General features: G+C 32.4%; 1 protein-coding gene across 2 annotated transcripts in view; it reads right to left on the reverse strand.

Moving 5' to 3' along the window:
- Positions 1–4,308, reverse strand: part of CWINV4 (cell wall invertase 4) — a 5,112-nt gene extending 804 nt beyond the window's left edge. The window contains exons 1-5 of one of the 2 annotated variants that reach the window (XM_011005910.1): positions 3,898–4,308; positions 1,660–1,668; positions 705–1,561; positions 454–612; positions 49–293 (exon numbers count right to left, since the gene is read on the reverse strand). In XM_011005910.1, coding sequence (XP_011004212.1) covers positions 49–293; positions 454–612; positions 705–1,561; positions 1,660–1,668; positions 3,898–4,078 — 1,451 coding nt within the window. In that variant the 5' untranslated portion in view covers positions 4,079–4,308. The remainder of the gene's footprint in view (positions 1–48; positions 294–453; positions 613–704; positions 1,562–1,659; positions 1,669–3,897) is intronic. The other variant, XM_011005909.1, reaches the window with a different exon arrangement.
- Positions 4,309–13,213: the final 8,905 nt, after the last annotated feature.

Genomic DNA, 13,213 nt, shown 5'->3' on the forward strand with positions numbered 1-13,213 from the left:
AATAGGGATGGGAGCAGATGTCTCAACAAGAAAAGCTGTAAAACTTACCTCCTCGCGTCAGAGCACAAGAGAACTTTGTGCTTGTCTGCTGCTTTAAAGACTCTAAAGAAGACGGGAGTGAATTCTTCAAGCTTTTCTGAAGCCAGTGTCAACAGTCCAAATGGCCCAAGCCCGCCCTGTGCTTTGGAACCCTTTTGAGCACAGACATCAAGTGCATCAAGCTTAGCCCATTTAGGATCAAAGGGCTCAGCTTTGTCCAAGCTTGGGAAAGAGAAGGTAACATCGACATCAGCCTGTCAAATACATGTCGCAATTAATCAGGAAAATCAAGGCTTCACTTCATTACCATTCAAGGTCACAATCATTGACTTAATATTGTTTCGTGCACTTCATTTTTTTTATTGCTCAATAAGAAGAGAGAGAGAGGGAGAGAGAGAGGAAAACGAAACAAACCTGAGCAGCAGTGATGCCTTTAACTTCAACGTGATATCCTTGGTAGAGCTTTTGATTTCTCAGTTGAACATTGTGGCTCCTCAGTTTCTCCAGTTCTGCAACAGGCCATTGTAGCAATTGCTTTCCACTAGGATCTAGCCACACCCTCCTTGGAATCAACTAAAAGAATGCAATTGCAAAAAATATTATTAACCAATAAAAATGACTTTAAACAAGTTAATAATAATCCCCAGGATTCCACCGAGGATTACCTGAATTCCTGCCCATCCTTTGTTCTTGTCTTGTCGTACAGAATCAGACTCGTTAGCCCAACCCCACAAAATCCTCCTGTTTGTGCTTGGATCGAAAAATGTCTTGGAAGCATAAAAGTTTCCATAATCATATCTGAGCCCCGCCCAACCATCAACTAAGGCTTCATCAGGATAATACCTATCCTTCTTCTCATCATAAGTACCTATTGTATAGTATTCGTATCTTGTCAAGTCTAGGCTAACCTTCAAAACATGCCTTACATTTGATCCGCCGACTGAGGTATCCAACCCTTCTTCACCGGACAAAGTAACGGGGAAAAAATCTGGGCATTCCCACATACCTGTACCTTGAACTGAATGCAACGGGTGTTTGGCCTTGAACCATTTCTTAAAATCCAAACTCCTATACAAATATGCAACCCCTCTATCTCTTCTCTTGCTGCCAATCAAAATCTTCCAGTGCCCATCAACCCTCCAAGCAGTGGTCGGGTCACGAAATGCGCTAGCGTTCACGCTAGGATCTGGATACACTATTGGATTATCATCAGGTTTAACCCATTCACGAAGATATGGATCCGACGAGTTTGCAGGCACAGCATAGTTTTGGATCTGACGATTATTTTCATCAACAATACCCGTGTAGAATATAACGGGCTCACCATTTGGGAGAATTGTTGCAGATCCAGACCAACATCCATAGTTATCAAACCATTTAGAAGGGTAGATTGCAGGCTCAAGGGATTCCCAATTGATCAAATCCTTTGAAACTGAATGAGCCCAGACAATGTTGCCCCACACGGCACCTTTGGGATTGTATTGATAGAATAGATGGTATAGCCCCTTGTAGTACAAAGGCGCTGCGCACACATTAGCATTGCATGAGACATGAAAACTAGGATTGATTCAAAACCCAGAGGCTTAAAGACTTTGGAAGTTTTTTGTTGAATTGGCTTACCATTTGGATCTATAGTTGATTAATTTGTTCCAGTCAATTTGAGCCGCGCCCAGAAGCATCATGGGACATAAAGAACAAAAGTTAGCCACCATTGTTAAAGTCAATTTTCACTTAAAAACTAATAAATGTATAAAATCTGACACAGCAACTGAACTGCACTAGCGCAGAAAGTTCCCACAGCAAGTAAATGGTACCCTCTTTTCTCAAGTCAAACAATAACATCAAATCCTTGGGTCCTGCCATTGAAAATCTAATGAATAATGGCGCCGGTTATCCCACCAGGTCCCCCTACTTATCTTCAAGATAATTATTTAGAAACATAAGATAGACCCATGTCATTAAGCTTGGTTTATTTATGCACTTCCTATTTGACTTTTCTGGGGTTAGGGTAAATTTGGATCTCACCGCCCTGAGATGTGAACACAGTAAATAAATTCTATCGACATGTGAGAACCGTCTGAATATAAGCGTTGAACCATCCATGAGAAGGTAGAATCTTACCTGCTCTTTTTAAAGAGAAAAACCAGCGTGACAAAAAATAAAAAGTTTCTGACCATTTTCAAGTATACATCAGCACTAGTGTTATCTAAAAAGGACCACAACCCCGTGCATCAAGTTGGGAAAAAGAAAAAAAATTCGCAGCCTCCATTGTCAGTCTTTAGACTGCTGAAGGATAGGCTTAACTGGTGACAAAGACTTGTGCTTCATGAAGGCAAGCGTTGCGACAACCTTTCGGCAAACCTTTCTGGAGTTTGAAAGATAAATTCAAATGTGTTTCGTCCTCTATTTAGGTTGTCAGTAGAGAGTTTTCATTGAAATCACAAGAGATAAATCAAAGAATTTCGGAATTACGACCTCGAGACCTCGTTTTCGATGAATGACATCCTCAGCCACAACCAAATCAAGGTCCAACAGTCCAAGAACAAAAAACAGAAGAAAGGACATGGTAACAGAGGCTCAGACGAGCAATTCCACCTCAGCCGGCCAGCAATAATTAACGGTGTAAATTGATAATAGCAGGATACGTATATAAAAAAAACTGACAGAGTTCAGATAAGGAAAAAGAAATTTATTCGTCTTGTCCTAATTGATTGCCAGCCAGATATTTAACAGGGCAATTAAATATGATTACAAGGAAACAAAAAGGACATGATTTAAATATTGGGTTTTGCCTACTACAATGGCTTTGAATATCTTCCACGCAATACATAGAGATACCTTTCTTGTTCAAGTGTTGGAAGGAAGGGGGATATTAAAGGTTTGCTGTCATTATTTTTGGCAGACAACGAGGGACTGCACCTCCCCACTTCTTGCTTGAACCTAAATATCCACAACTGCCAAGAACTTTCATCTTTTTAGTGTCTAATTCTCAACCATCCATTTCTGTCAAGTCATGTAACTTCCGAGGGATTTCCAAATCATTCACCGAAAAAAAAATGAATAATTTTTTTGCCCCTTATAGCTCTGTGCCCTACTGCCCACGCCAGTGAAATACATGTGCGCGACGATGTTGAAAATTCAAATATTCAACAACTAATAATTCATGATGGGAAAATAAAAAACAGTAAGGTTGAAATCTTTGCTAGCAATAAGGCGAAATAGCTCTCCAAGAGCGAATGTGGAAATTGTACAAGTATGACTCTGGCAAAAAAACAATAGTGACAATGAAAGTTTGATCTTTTTATTATTTTTATATTATATATATTGAAATATTCCCATACAAGCATATGTGCACACAGGAAGGATGGTGCAAAGAGAAATTATACAGAGCAGAAAATGCAATCTATTAATCAGTAGTATTTATCTATATATTCTACGATCTTTTTTTTTTAAAAAAAAAACCATAACATGCGAAAGGTAAAGTTGTTGAAATATCAATTTTTTTTTCTATGAATATTTGGACAGGGAGATAAGGTTCAGACCCACAAAGCGTAGAGCTTCATTTCAAAGAATATGGTAGTAGCAATTAAGCAGATATCAACGGTCAGGGGAAACCAACAAAAATGAAATAATTAACTAAACGCATCTAATTAAAGATCGAGATCGATGGAACCTTATGTATACTTAAAAATATCTATGGCGGACAAAACAAAAGGGTAATACACAGCAAGAAGCAAAAAGAAAATTAAAAAGAAGAAGAAGAAAGAAATGTATGCTTCTTGTACTTGAAAAAAATATATCCATATCATGGAGACTGTTTGCATTCTACTGGGAAAAGAAAAGGAGATGATTATGTACCGTTGATCCAGTTCTTAGGAGGCTGGAAGTGATACCCGGTTCTATGGATTTGCTTCACCTTGTCAACACTAAGGCTCTGATAGCGAGGATAAATCTTATGAGAAGCCTCAACTCCATTGTTGCTGAGCACAAAAAGCAAAGCAAACAATGCCAAGACTGAGAGAAACTTTAACAAAGCCATCCCTAATTGTTTATCATGGACAAGAAACGCAAAGGAGAAAACAGGCACCACTGAGAGAGAAGGAGAAGGAAGAGGGATTTTTGTGTTATAGAGAATGGCGAAAGAGCTATGAATGAGAGATTACGTGCACAAAGAGGGATATATATAATGAATTTCTATGTTGTTTTTAGAGTCTGAAAAGGAAAGGAGGCTTATATTCAGATTTTGAAATTTAATTCAAAGGATTGTTTTTTGGATAAACTTTGCTGTTTAATTGCTGACCAATGGTCTGTCAGTTTTGTTCCGAGAACATTTAACTGGACTTGCAATGCCCACTACTTCGATGCATACCAGCCATTTATCCCGCCGGTTAAATAATTCTTTTAATAAAATATAAATATATAATCTTCTTTAATGTCTTTTTAAACATTGAAGAGTCAAGAAAATTAAATTCTTGTGTGTATCTAATCAAATACATTAAAAATCATTCATGTTAATAAATATATAAAACAACATTAATAATAACTAAAGATTAAACTAAAAAAAACTAAAAAATAAATATAAATTAAAATATTTAAATCAATGGTTATTGAGTGTGTATAATTTTAATTATGTTTAATAATTATTTTTTTAAAGTGGATTTTTTATTTAATCAATGTGATAATAAGATTTTAAAAAAAAATTGTTAGAGATAACTAAAATAAATTTGAAAATTTGAGAAATAGATGTGGCTATAAACAACTGAATTCAAAGCACTGGTCATAGAATTATTAACAAGAATTGTTTTTTAAAAAACAAAAAAAAAAAAAACCAAAGCACGTGACACATAAAGGACTTTTATCGTCTGTCCTTTCCTAGATATACAGCCACAATGGTGGCCGGTGAAGATTGATATCTGAAAAGCCATTTTTAAACTCATTTTTTTACTCAAATATTATTCCTTCGTCCTTTCGATGTTGCTGGTTAAGATCTCTCATTCAATTCGCAGACGATTTGTCAGTGCCTCCGTCCACTTCGAGAGAATAAGTTCAAATTTGTCATGAAGGATTATTTTAACACGAAATCATAACAAATCTCCTCCACTTCCCCTTCCATACCAGAAAATCTTATTGTGATTTGTCACAGAAGCTGTCACTCGGGCACCATAGCACTGTTTGGCATTTTGGATAGAATCATTTAGTAAACAAGTGTAAATTAGAAAAGCAGAGGGTTGTGATTTGGCATGGGGTATTTGTCATTTTTTCACTGGGGCTTGCAGAAAATGGTTGTCAGCTTCTTCCGGAGTTTCTAGCAGTAAAACATGGACGGCAGCTAGCGTGGAACAGAGGGTGTAGACAGGTTCTATGCAACTTAGATTCTAAGGAAGCTGTTGATCTGATATCTGGTGGTCAAGGGATTGTGCAGTGTAGATTGTTCGTACTTACAGGGGAAGCAAACGCTTGTGCTGGTTTTATGGCTAGAATTGCTGCTAGAGTGACTGTGGAACTGCATATCTGGGATTCTTCTCTGTCTCGAATGAATTAACTGCTGCTTGTGGATTTAATGGGACATTTTTTTTCTAGAATTTGTTAGTTGTTGCTTTCTTTTCCTCCTCACCAGAAAAAAAAAAAAAAGAGAGAAAAAAAAAAGGCGGAATATTTGAACTGTTAGTAGCAATTGATGGTTGAGGAGTCAGATTATCAAATGTTCATCGTGTTTGAGGTAAATTTTATAAAATCAAAAGATTCTGGACTAAACTAGTAATGGTGTATTATATTTATGCGCTAGGTTGAGAGATGCAGACAGAATGAGGTTTTTACATTTATTTTTTTTAATTTATTTTTTTAATTTTATTTTTTAATATTAAATTATTATATTTTAAGTTTCATAATTTTTTTATATTTATCTAATATTTTAAGTTATAAATTAGTTTAGTTAACTCAAATTTTTTATATTTTTTTAAATTAAGTTTTTTTTAAATTTTACCTTCTATTATTTGGTTTATTTAGTTTGTTTAAGAGTGAAGTCTTCTTTTTTTATATAATTTTTTTTTTAAGTTATTCTGATATTATTATTTGGTTATGAATTTCGCATGTTAATTTAAATCAAGTATTTTATTTTTAAAAAAATATTTTTTAAAATTTTTCCTTCAATATTTGATTTATTAATAATTAAGTTTTAAATTTTTTTATTTTTTCTTTATGAATTTATCTTTTTCTCATTTAATTGTGTTTTGTTATAAGTAAAATTGTTAAGATCTTTTAAGAATATTTAAAGAATATATTTTTATAATATTAATAATTTTTTAATTTTTTCAATTAATTATTGATTTTCTATTTTTATTATTATTAATTTTTTAATTATATTATTAAATTAACCAATATTATTCATTGGCATGGGGGTGCCAGAGTTTTCTAGTTGATTTAAAACGCTATCATCAATAGTTGATTTAAAGTTTTTTTGATCTGTCTCGTGGCATACTGCAGGCCATGTATATCTTATTCTCTGGCTATGAATAAAAAGTGCTTAGATGCCTCTATATTTAGATTTAGAAAGAAAAAAAACCCTAGAATGGAAACTATGTACAAAAATAATTTAGGAATGGAGACAAATCTAGAAAAAATAATAATTTCGGATAACAACTAAGCAACACAGAAACTAATCATCCATTGGCATGAACATACCTTCTCTAATGATTTGAAGCCATATACATAATTTTCTCACATGTATACTATATTAAAATTTGCATTATCGTGGTTTTGAGGTTATGGTAATTAATTAGTGGATTTCTCAAACAAACCAGCAATTTAACTGCAGATTTCTCATTATATAGTTCCTTTTCTGATTATTTTACTTGAAAAACGAGAAATCACGTCATAAACTTTGAATTAAGATGTACGTTGTATATTTTCAATTCCTTAAGAGTAGACTAAAAAAAAAAGAAGAAAAGATGGAGAGTGATTAAATAAGAGATCATCCCTTCTCAAGATTACTTGAGTTATAGCTGTCAAATTTTGAACTAGAAAACTACGGAACCATGCATGGCCTAAATCAAGTTAGGTTTGTGATTGAACCTTGTAAGATTTTAGTCTAGACCCGGTCAACTCGACCGACATGAACTAACTCAATCATGACCCGGCAGGATTTCAGATAAATAAATATATATATAAAAAAAAAAAAAGTCATTGGTAGTGGTTGTTAGAATACAGAGATCGATGTGGGGTTTGAAATTACAAAGTTCATTTTATATGAACTCCTACGGAGAACACAGATCCTCTAAAAAATTATGAAAGTGATGAAAAAACCTGCAGAAGCTGCTAAATTATGGAGATTTTACATGAAATTATCAAAAAGAGTAGAGTAATTTTTTAAAAAAGAAAAGCGTTGGGAAACAAATTACCAAGGATCTGCTATTGTTGGTCATGGCTGGTGGCTGGCTGAGAGTGCATATATTGACAGTTGAATAATTTTCAAACCCTAATGGTGAGAATGATGAGAATTAGACTAAAATGACTCATACACCTTTGATAAAGTATTATAAGTATTATAGCTTCAGATTTATTTATTGTCATTGTTGACTCCTGAACAGTATAATGGTGCTTTTTTCCTCCACCATGAAAACTTAAAGCATGTTTATAAAAGCATTAAGGTCTTTTTATATGATTTATTTGTCATTAGCAACCTTAAAAAAATATAAATAAGTATTTTTTTAATTACAAGGTAAAATGTCTTAAATATCTTTGAAAAAAAAAAGAATTGAACCTGATATCAAGAGGTAATTTTATATTTTAATAATAATTTTATTTACTATTATAATTATAATTGAAAGTGAGGGTTATTTTGGTGCTTGTGTGTATAAAAAAAATTAAAATGAACCTTGAAATTATGAAAATACTTTTAAAATAAAAAATAAAATTAAGCTTGAAGTTAAAGGATGTTTTCAGTCTTTCACAACAATTTTTTGTGATCAAAAAGTTATTTCAACAAAAATTATGTATTTAGCTTTAAAACAAAAAATGAGCACACATGTACAACACAGTGAACATGTACAATACAGTGAAGATGTGTTTTTTTCATGTTAATGTAGCCCTAAAAAAATATTATATTCTTCAATGTAATTCTTATTAATCAGTTAACACTAATAATGTTTTTAAATAATGACTATAATATATGATTCTTAATTTATTTTATTAAATACCCTCATCAACTTTTTTGTTTCTTTGTTTATAATTAAAGTTTTTCTTGGTCTTGTAATATAAATTAACAATAGTTCCAATTTTGTATTCCATGAAAAAAAAATGATTTCACCCGTAGAAAATCACAAGCACCATATCTAGTTATTCCAGGCAAGTGGGGAGTCAAGTCCATAGCTTGGAGGAGCAATTTGTGGTGGATAAAGAAGATTGCTGCCACCATGATGAAACCTTAACCAAACAAATATCAAATCCCAACCAAGGAGCACTTACAGGTGCGATGCTACGCTTCTGTACTTTCCAATAAATAGTCATGGCATTTTAATAAATAAATAAATAAATAACAGAGTTTATTATTTACTCCCTGCAACATCTCGCCAAATAGCCCCAAACCCGTCTCCCCTAGAACACAAGCCTGTCTATGGTCTCCAATTCCAATTCATGTCACCATGACTGTGAAAGCAAGCTCCTTGTATGATCTTTTCTTCTTCTTCTTTAGTTCAATCGTGGCTTCTTTATAAATATCTATTTTAATTATCATAAAAATAAATAAAAAAACAAACAAATTGAAAGGTATACTGTAACACTGTGCGGGTCCAGTGACTCGTGGGGATTTTTTTACCTACTCTAGCCTATAAAAAAAAAGAAAGATAGACATTAATTGAATAGCGAGGCTGATAATTAAAGTCAGATTTCGTCAAGGATATATATTAAAAAAAATATCGCGATATAACCAGGTGACCCATCTGGTGTCACAGGCAATAGTATACTGCTATTCCCATTTTCAATTAAATTGGGGAGAAATTCCATTAAGTTCATGCTTGTATATGACACTGAACTTTCGTTGACCCTGATGAAACAATCATGACTTCATCAAAGATATTAAGTATGCTACACATGGCCACTTTTAAATATTGAGGAAGTACTTTTGACGGTTAATCTGATTTTTTTTTATTAATGTGGGTATTAAAATTAGTTCATGTGTAAGCTTCTAGCTCCTAGTAAAGTCAATTTACAATTAATTTTATGAATTTTGAAGTTAATAACTATGTAAATTTTTAATGATCATTATATAAGTAACTAAGGACTCGAACCTGAAACTATAAAAAAAACAAACTTTTTAATCTCAAATCTTTATCATTTGACCACTATATAGATGGTTCGTTTCATCCAATTCTTTCCCATCAGTTTGAGGGCAAAAGACTTAAAATAAGATTATTAATTTTTTGATACTAGGAATTTAGTATTTTTTTATGAAATAGTTGATAGATTAACAAAAAGTTTTTTTTTAGTTTGAAAACTTTTTGATGATTAATTTAATATTATATAAGAAGAAGAAAAAGCAATTTGTTTTAGAAGAAAGCCTTAGAGATATACAAATGACCTCCATAGTAGAAAAAATCGAATTTGATGAGTGGAGTTCACGTAGGTTGCTTTTCTTTATAGGTTGCTTCTGTAGCTCTTGAAATCTCCTCCTTTGTGTTTGTGAAAAGAAGATAAGTTTGTATATCAGTCATATATTTTTATTTTATTAGAATAAAATATTTCTAAATATTAAAGTAAAATATCCATGAGTCATCATAATAAAATATTTATAATTATGCATCTAAGCAATACATCAAACTCGTATAAATAAAAGGTTAATATCTCACTGACTAAATTATATATTTGACTAAATTTAAAAATAATGAGTTTAGCAGTTCTTCAAATTTATATATATATAAAATTATCATTTGAATGAGCTAAAAATAAGTATGATAGAGTATAATCTTAAACTTTGTTGGGCTGTTAAGAAAAGAGCAATTACAAAAAATAATAAAAAATAAAGAAGAAGAAGAAAAGTAGTTCATCTATCAACTTTATTAACTTTTTTATTTATTTATTTTTTGGGCGTGGAAGTAACTGCCTGCTGGCTAGTTCATATTCATTGTATATTTGCAAATATCAGCTGTGTATCTCTGTCTTGTCTCTACATATGTATCTTCCCTTTTATATATTCCATTTCCTTGCTGTTGTCATGAGATTACATTTATACAGGAGGAGGAGGGCTATTGCCCCCCATAATTTTGTATAATAATATCTAACACAATAGTGTATTTATTCATGCCCCTTTTACCTACGAATCGTAACTCCATCGCCACTGTTGATGCTTATCGCCTAACCCTGTCATCGATAAATTCTATTATGCAATTTTTTATATCTTCTTACACCGTATGCGTAGGGCGTTCACTAAGTATAACTGGTAGGCTATAAAAGACAAATGATTGAGCAATAACATTGATTCAGAGAAGTATACGGCATGATTTTGGTTTACTTCATTAGGAAACTATATCTCTTACGGGTTTGGAGGGATTGCTAACAACGTACGAGGAGATGGGATGGAGATGGACGTGGACATTTACAATATATAGTTGAATCAGTCAGTCAGCAGATGATAAGCTCACACCAGTTCTTTAAGTAGAAAAACCAGAATTTCTTGTGAATTTGGAAGGCCTTACAGAGATAACTTTAGGAGTTGATCATAGTGCTTAAGAGAAAAATTAAAATCATGAGTTTGTGCAGTGGTTTTCCCATGAACAGTGACAGAAGTATAATTTTAACCATTGAGAGGGTTTGTTTTTCTTCTGATGAACATGTACGTATACTAGTAGACTGTCAGCTAAAATGCTAGCTAGTTTGGAGCCTCTTAAAACTAACAACAAGTGATTAAAATCAACCCTCTTCTTGAAGAATCGGAGAAAAGACTGCGTCCATCATCCTTGCTTGATGAATTGATGTTAGATACCAGCAATGGTACCACAGATGCAGATCTGAAATCCATTGTAGGCGCCATTACCTCTGCCAAAGGCACAGCATGCAGTGTATTCCTGTTTGGAATCACCTTGCAAGCGAGCACGTGCTGCTGCGAGGATGACTCTTGGATTGACCATGAATCCAGCTGCTTAGATAACATGGAGATAAAAATAATGGCTGCTTTCTTCTTTATAAAATACCGAGCGGCCATTTTTTCTCTGGAATTTAATTGAAATATTATTAAATAATCAGAGCCGAATATTACTGTTATATTATTAAAAGTCCCATATTTGCATGTGGAATTGAGTGCTTCGGATTCAATGCTGTTCGATTAGCGACAACTTCCACAGCTCTTAAATAATATTCTGTAGATCCGTGTGATTGCCGTAAAAAACACGAACTTCAAATCCCCAACAATGTGAAAGAAGGATTTATTTGTTTATTTATTTAAAAAAAAAATCACACTTTGGTCAAAAGTTCTTGGTAAAGTAGGATGAGCAAAAAAAAATATTCGTTTTAATAAAAACATGATTAATAATAATAACTTTAATGAAACGTGATTAGCAATAGCAACTTTAACCAAAATAGTCAAACGTATATTAACTATAACTCTACCCCCTACCTAACCTTAAATACAAACTTAAATGATATAATTACCGCAACTTATAACTCTAAATCTACATAACAAACAATTATCTAGGTGGTGGTCAAGTGGTAAAGACTTTGAATCAAGGGGTTTGCTTCCTCTATGGTCTCAGGTTCGAGTTCTTGGTTGCTCATATGATGACTACTGGAAGCTTACATGATCGTTAACTTCAGGGCCCGTGGGATTAGGTGCGCGCAAGCTGGCCCGGACACCCACGTTAATCTAAAAAAAAAAAAATCTACATAACAAACCCTAAATACTAATCACCAATCACTCATTAATATTAAAAACAAATACCAATTAATAAACCCTCAACCAAACTCTAACTAAATATAATAAAATATTCTAATTCTTTTTGTTTTTTTATTTAGAATCTATTATTAATCAAATATTAAATAATAAAATTCAATAAAAATTAAAAAAAAAATTAAAAAATTTTGATAAAATATGGTGCTATTTTTTTCGATATTGACAGTCATGTCTTTGTTAAAATCATTATTATCAATTATATATTTGTTAAAATTATGCTATTTTACATATTATTTTGTTAGCATAATATGCTATTTTCCCATAACTCTTAGCCTAGAATGGTTAAAAGAAAGAACACCCGAGAAAGAGAGGAGTTTCTTGACGCAAGGATATGAAGAAATTCTAGAAAATTTTGACAAAGTACAGTGCTTTTTCTTTTTTTTTTTACTCTTCAAATTCAAAATTACAAAATAAATAGATAATATATTGTATAAAACGTTACAGTTCAGTAAGACGCGTTTCACAGTTTCAAAAGTAGAGCAGCGTTCCAAATTACAATATGACCCCTCGACTTTATATCTTTTACAATCATGTAGTCCTTATAGTATTTTTATATTTATGTTTTGATACTAAATTCTATTCTTAGTCCTCTAATCTAAGAGGAGAGAGAGGGAGAGGTTCTTACTGGCCACAAAATGCATTGACCTTTATGTCATTAAAAAGATAATTCAATTTAGGTGGTTTTGTCATTTAATCATGAAAAAGCAAACTGGGCGTGGAAAATATTATTCATTCAATTTGATTTTAATTATTTTTGTTCTTATTATTTTTACTGTGCTTTAGGTGAAAAGGGCATTGAGATTTGGGATTTTCGGTCCAAATTATCTGAATCCTGATTTTTCATGTACCGAGAGTGACTGGAATTTGTTACAAAGGACGACACGTCGTCAACCCAGGTGGAAAACACGTCATCCCATATGTCTTTCAAAAGATAATAGCTCACGTGGACGAAGATGCGTCATTTGCCGGTGGTGAACGGTAAGAATTTGAGAATAAAAAGCTTTTTTTTATTATCTTAATTTTGAGTAATTGATTATTTATATAATAATTATTAAAAATTTATAAAATAGTTAATTTTAGAACTGGAAGGATTAACTATAGTGAATGTAAGTTTGTTTAGATATCTATATTAATTTAAAAATATAAAAAAAAAGTAATTAAAAATCTATATTTTTTACTTCAAATTAATATTAATTATTTGAGTTTTTAAGAGTATATATTCTATCGACATCAAGA

This window comes from Populus euphratica, unplaced genomic scaffold, assembly GCF_000495115.2.
Source record: "Populus euphratica unplaced genomic scaffold, PopEup_1.0 scaffold262.1, whole genome shotgun sequence".
NCBI lineage: Eukaryota > Viridiplantae > Streptophyta > Magnoliopsida > Malpighiales > Salicaceae > Populus > Populus euphratica.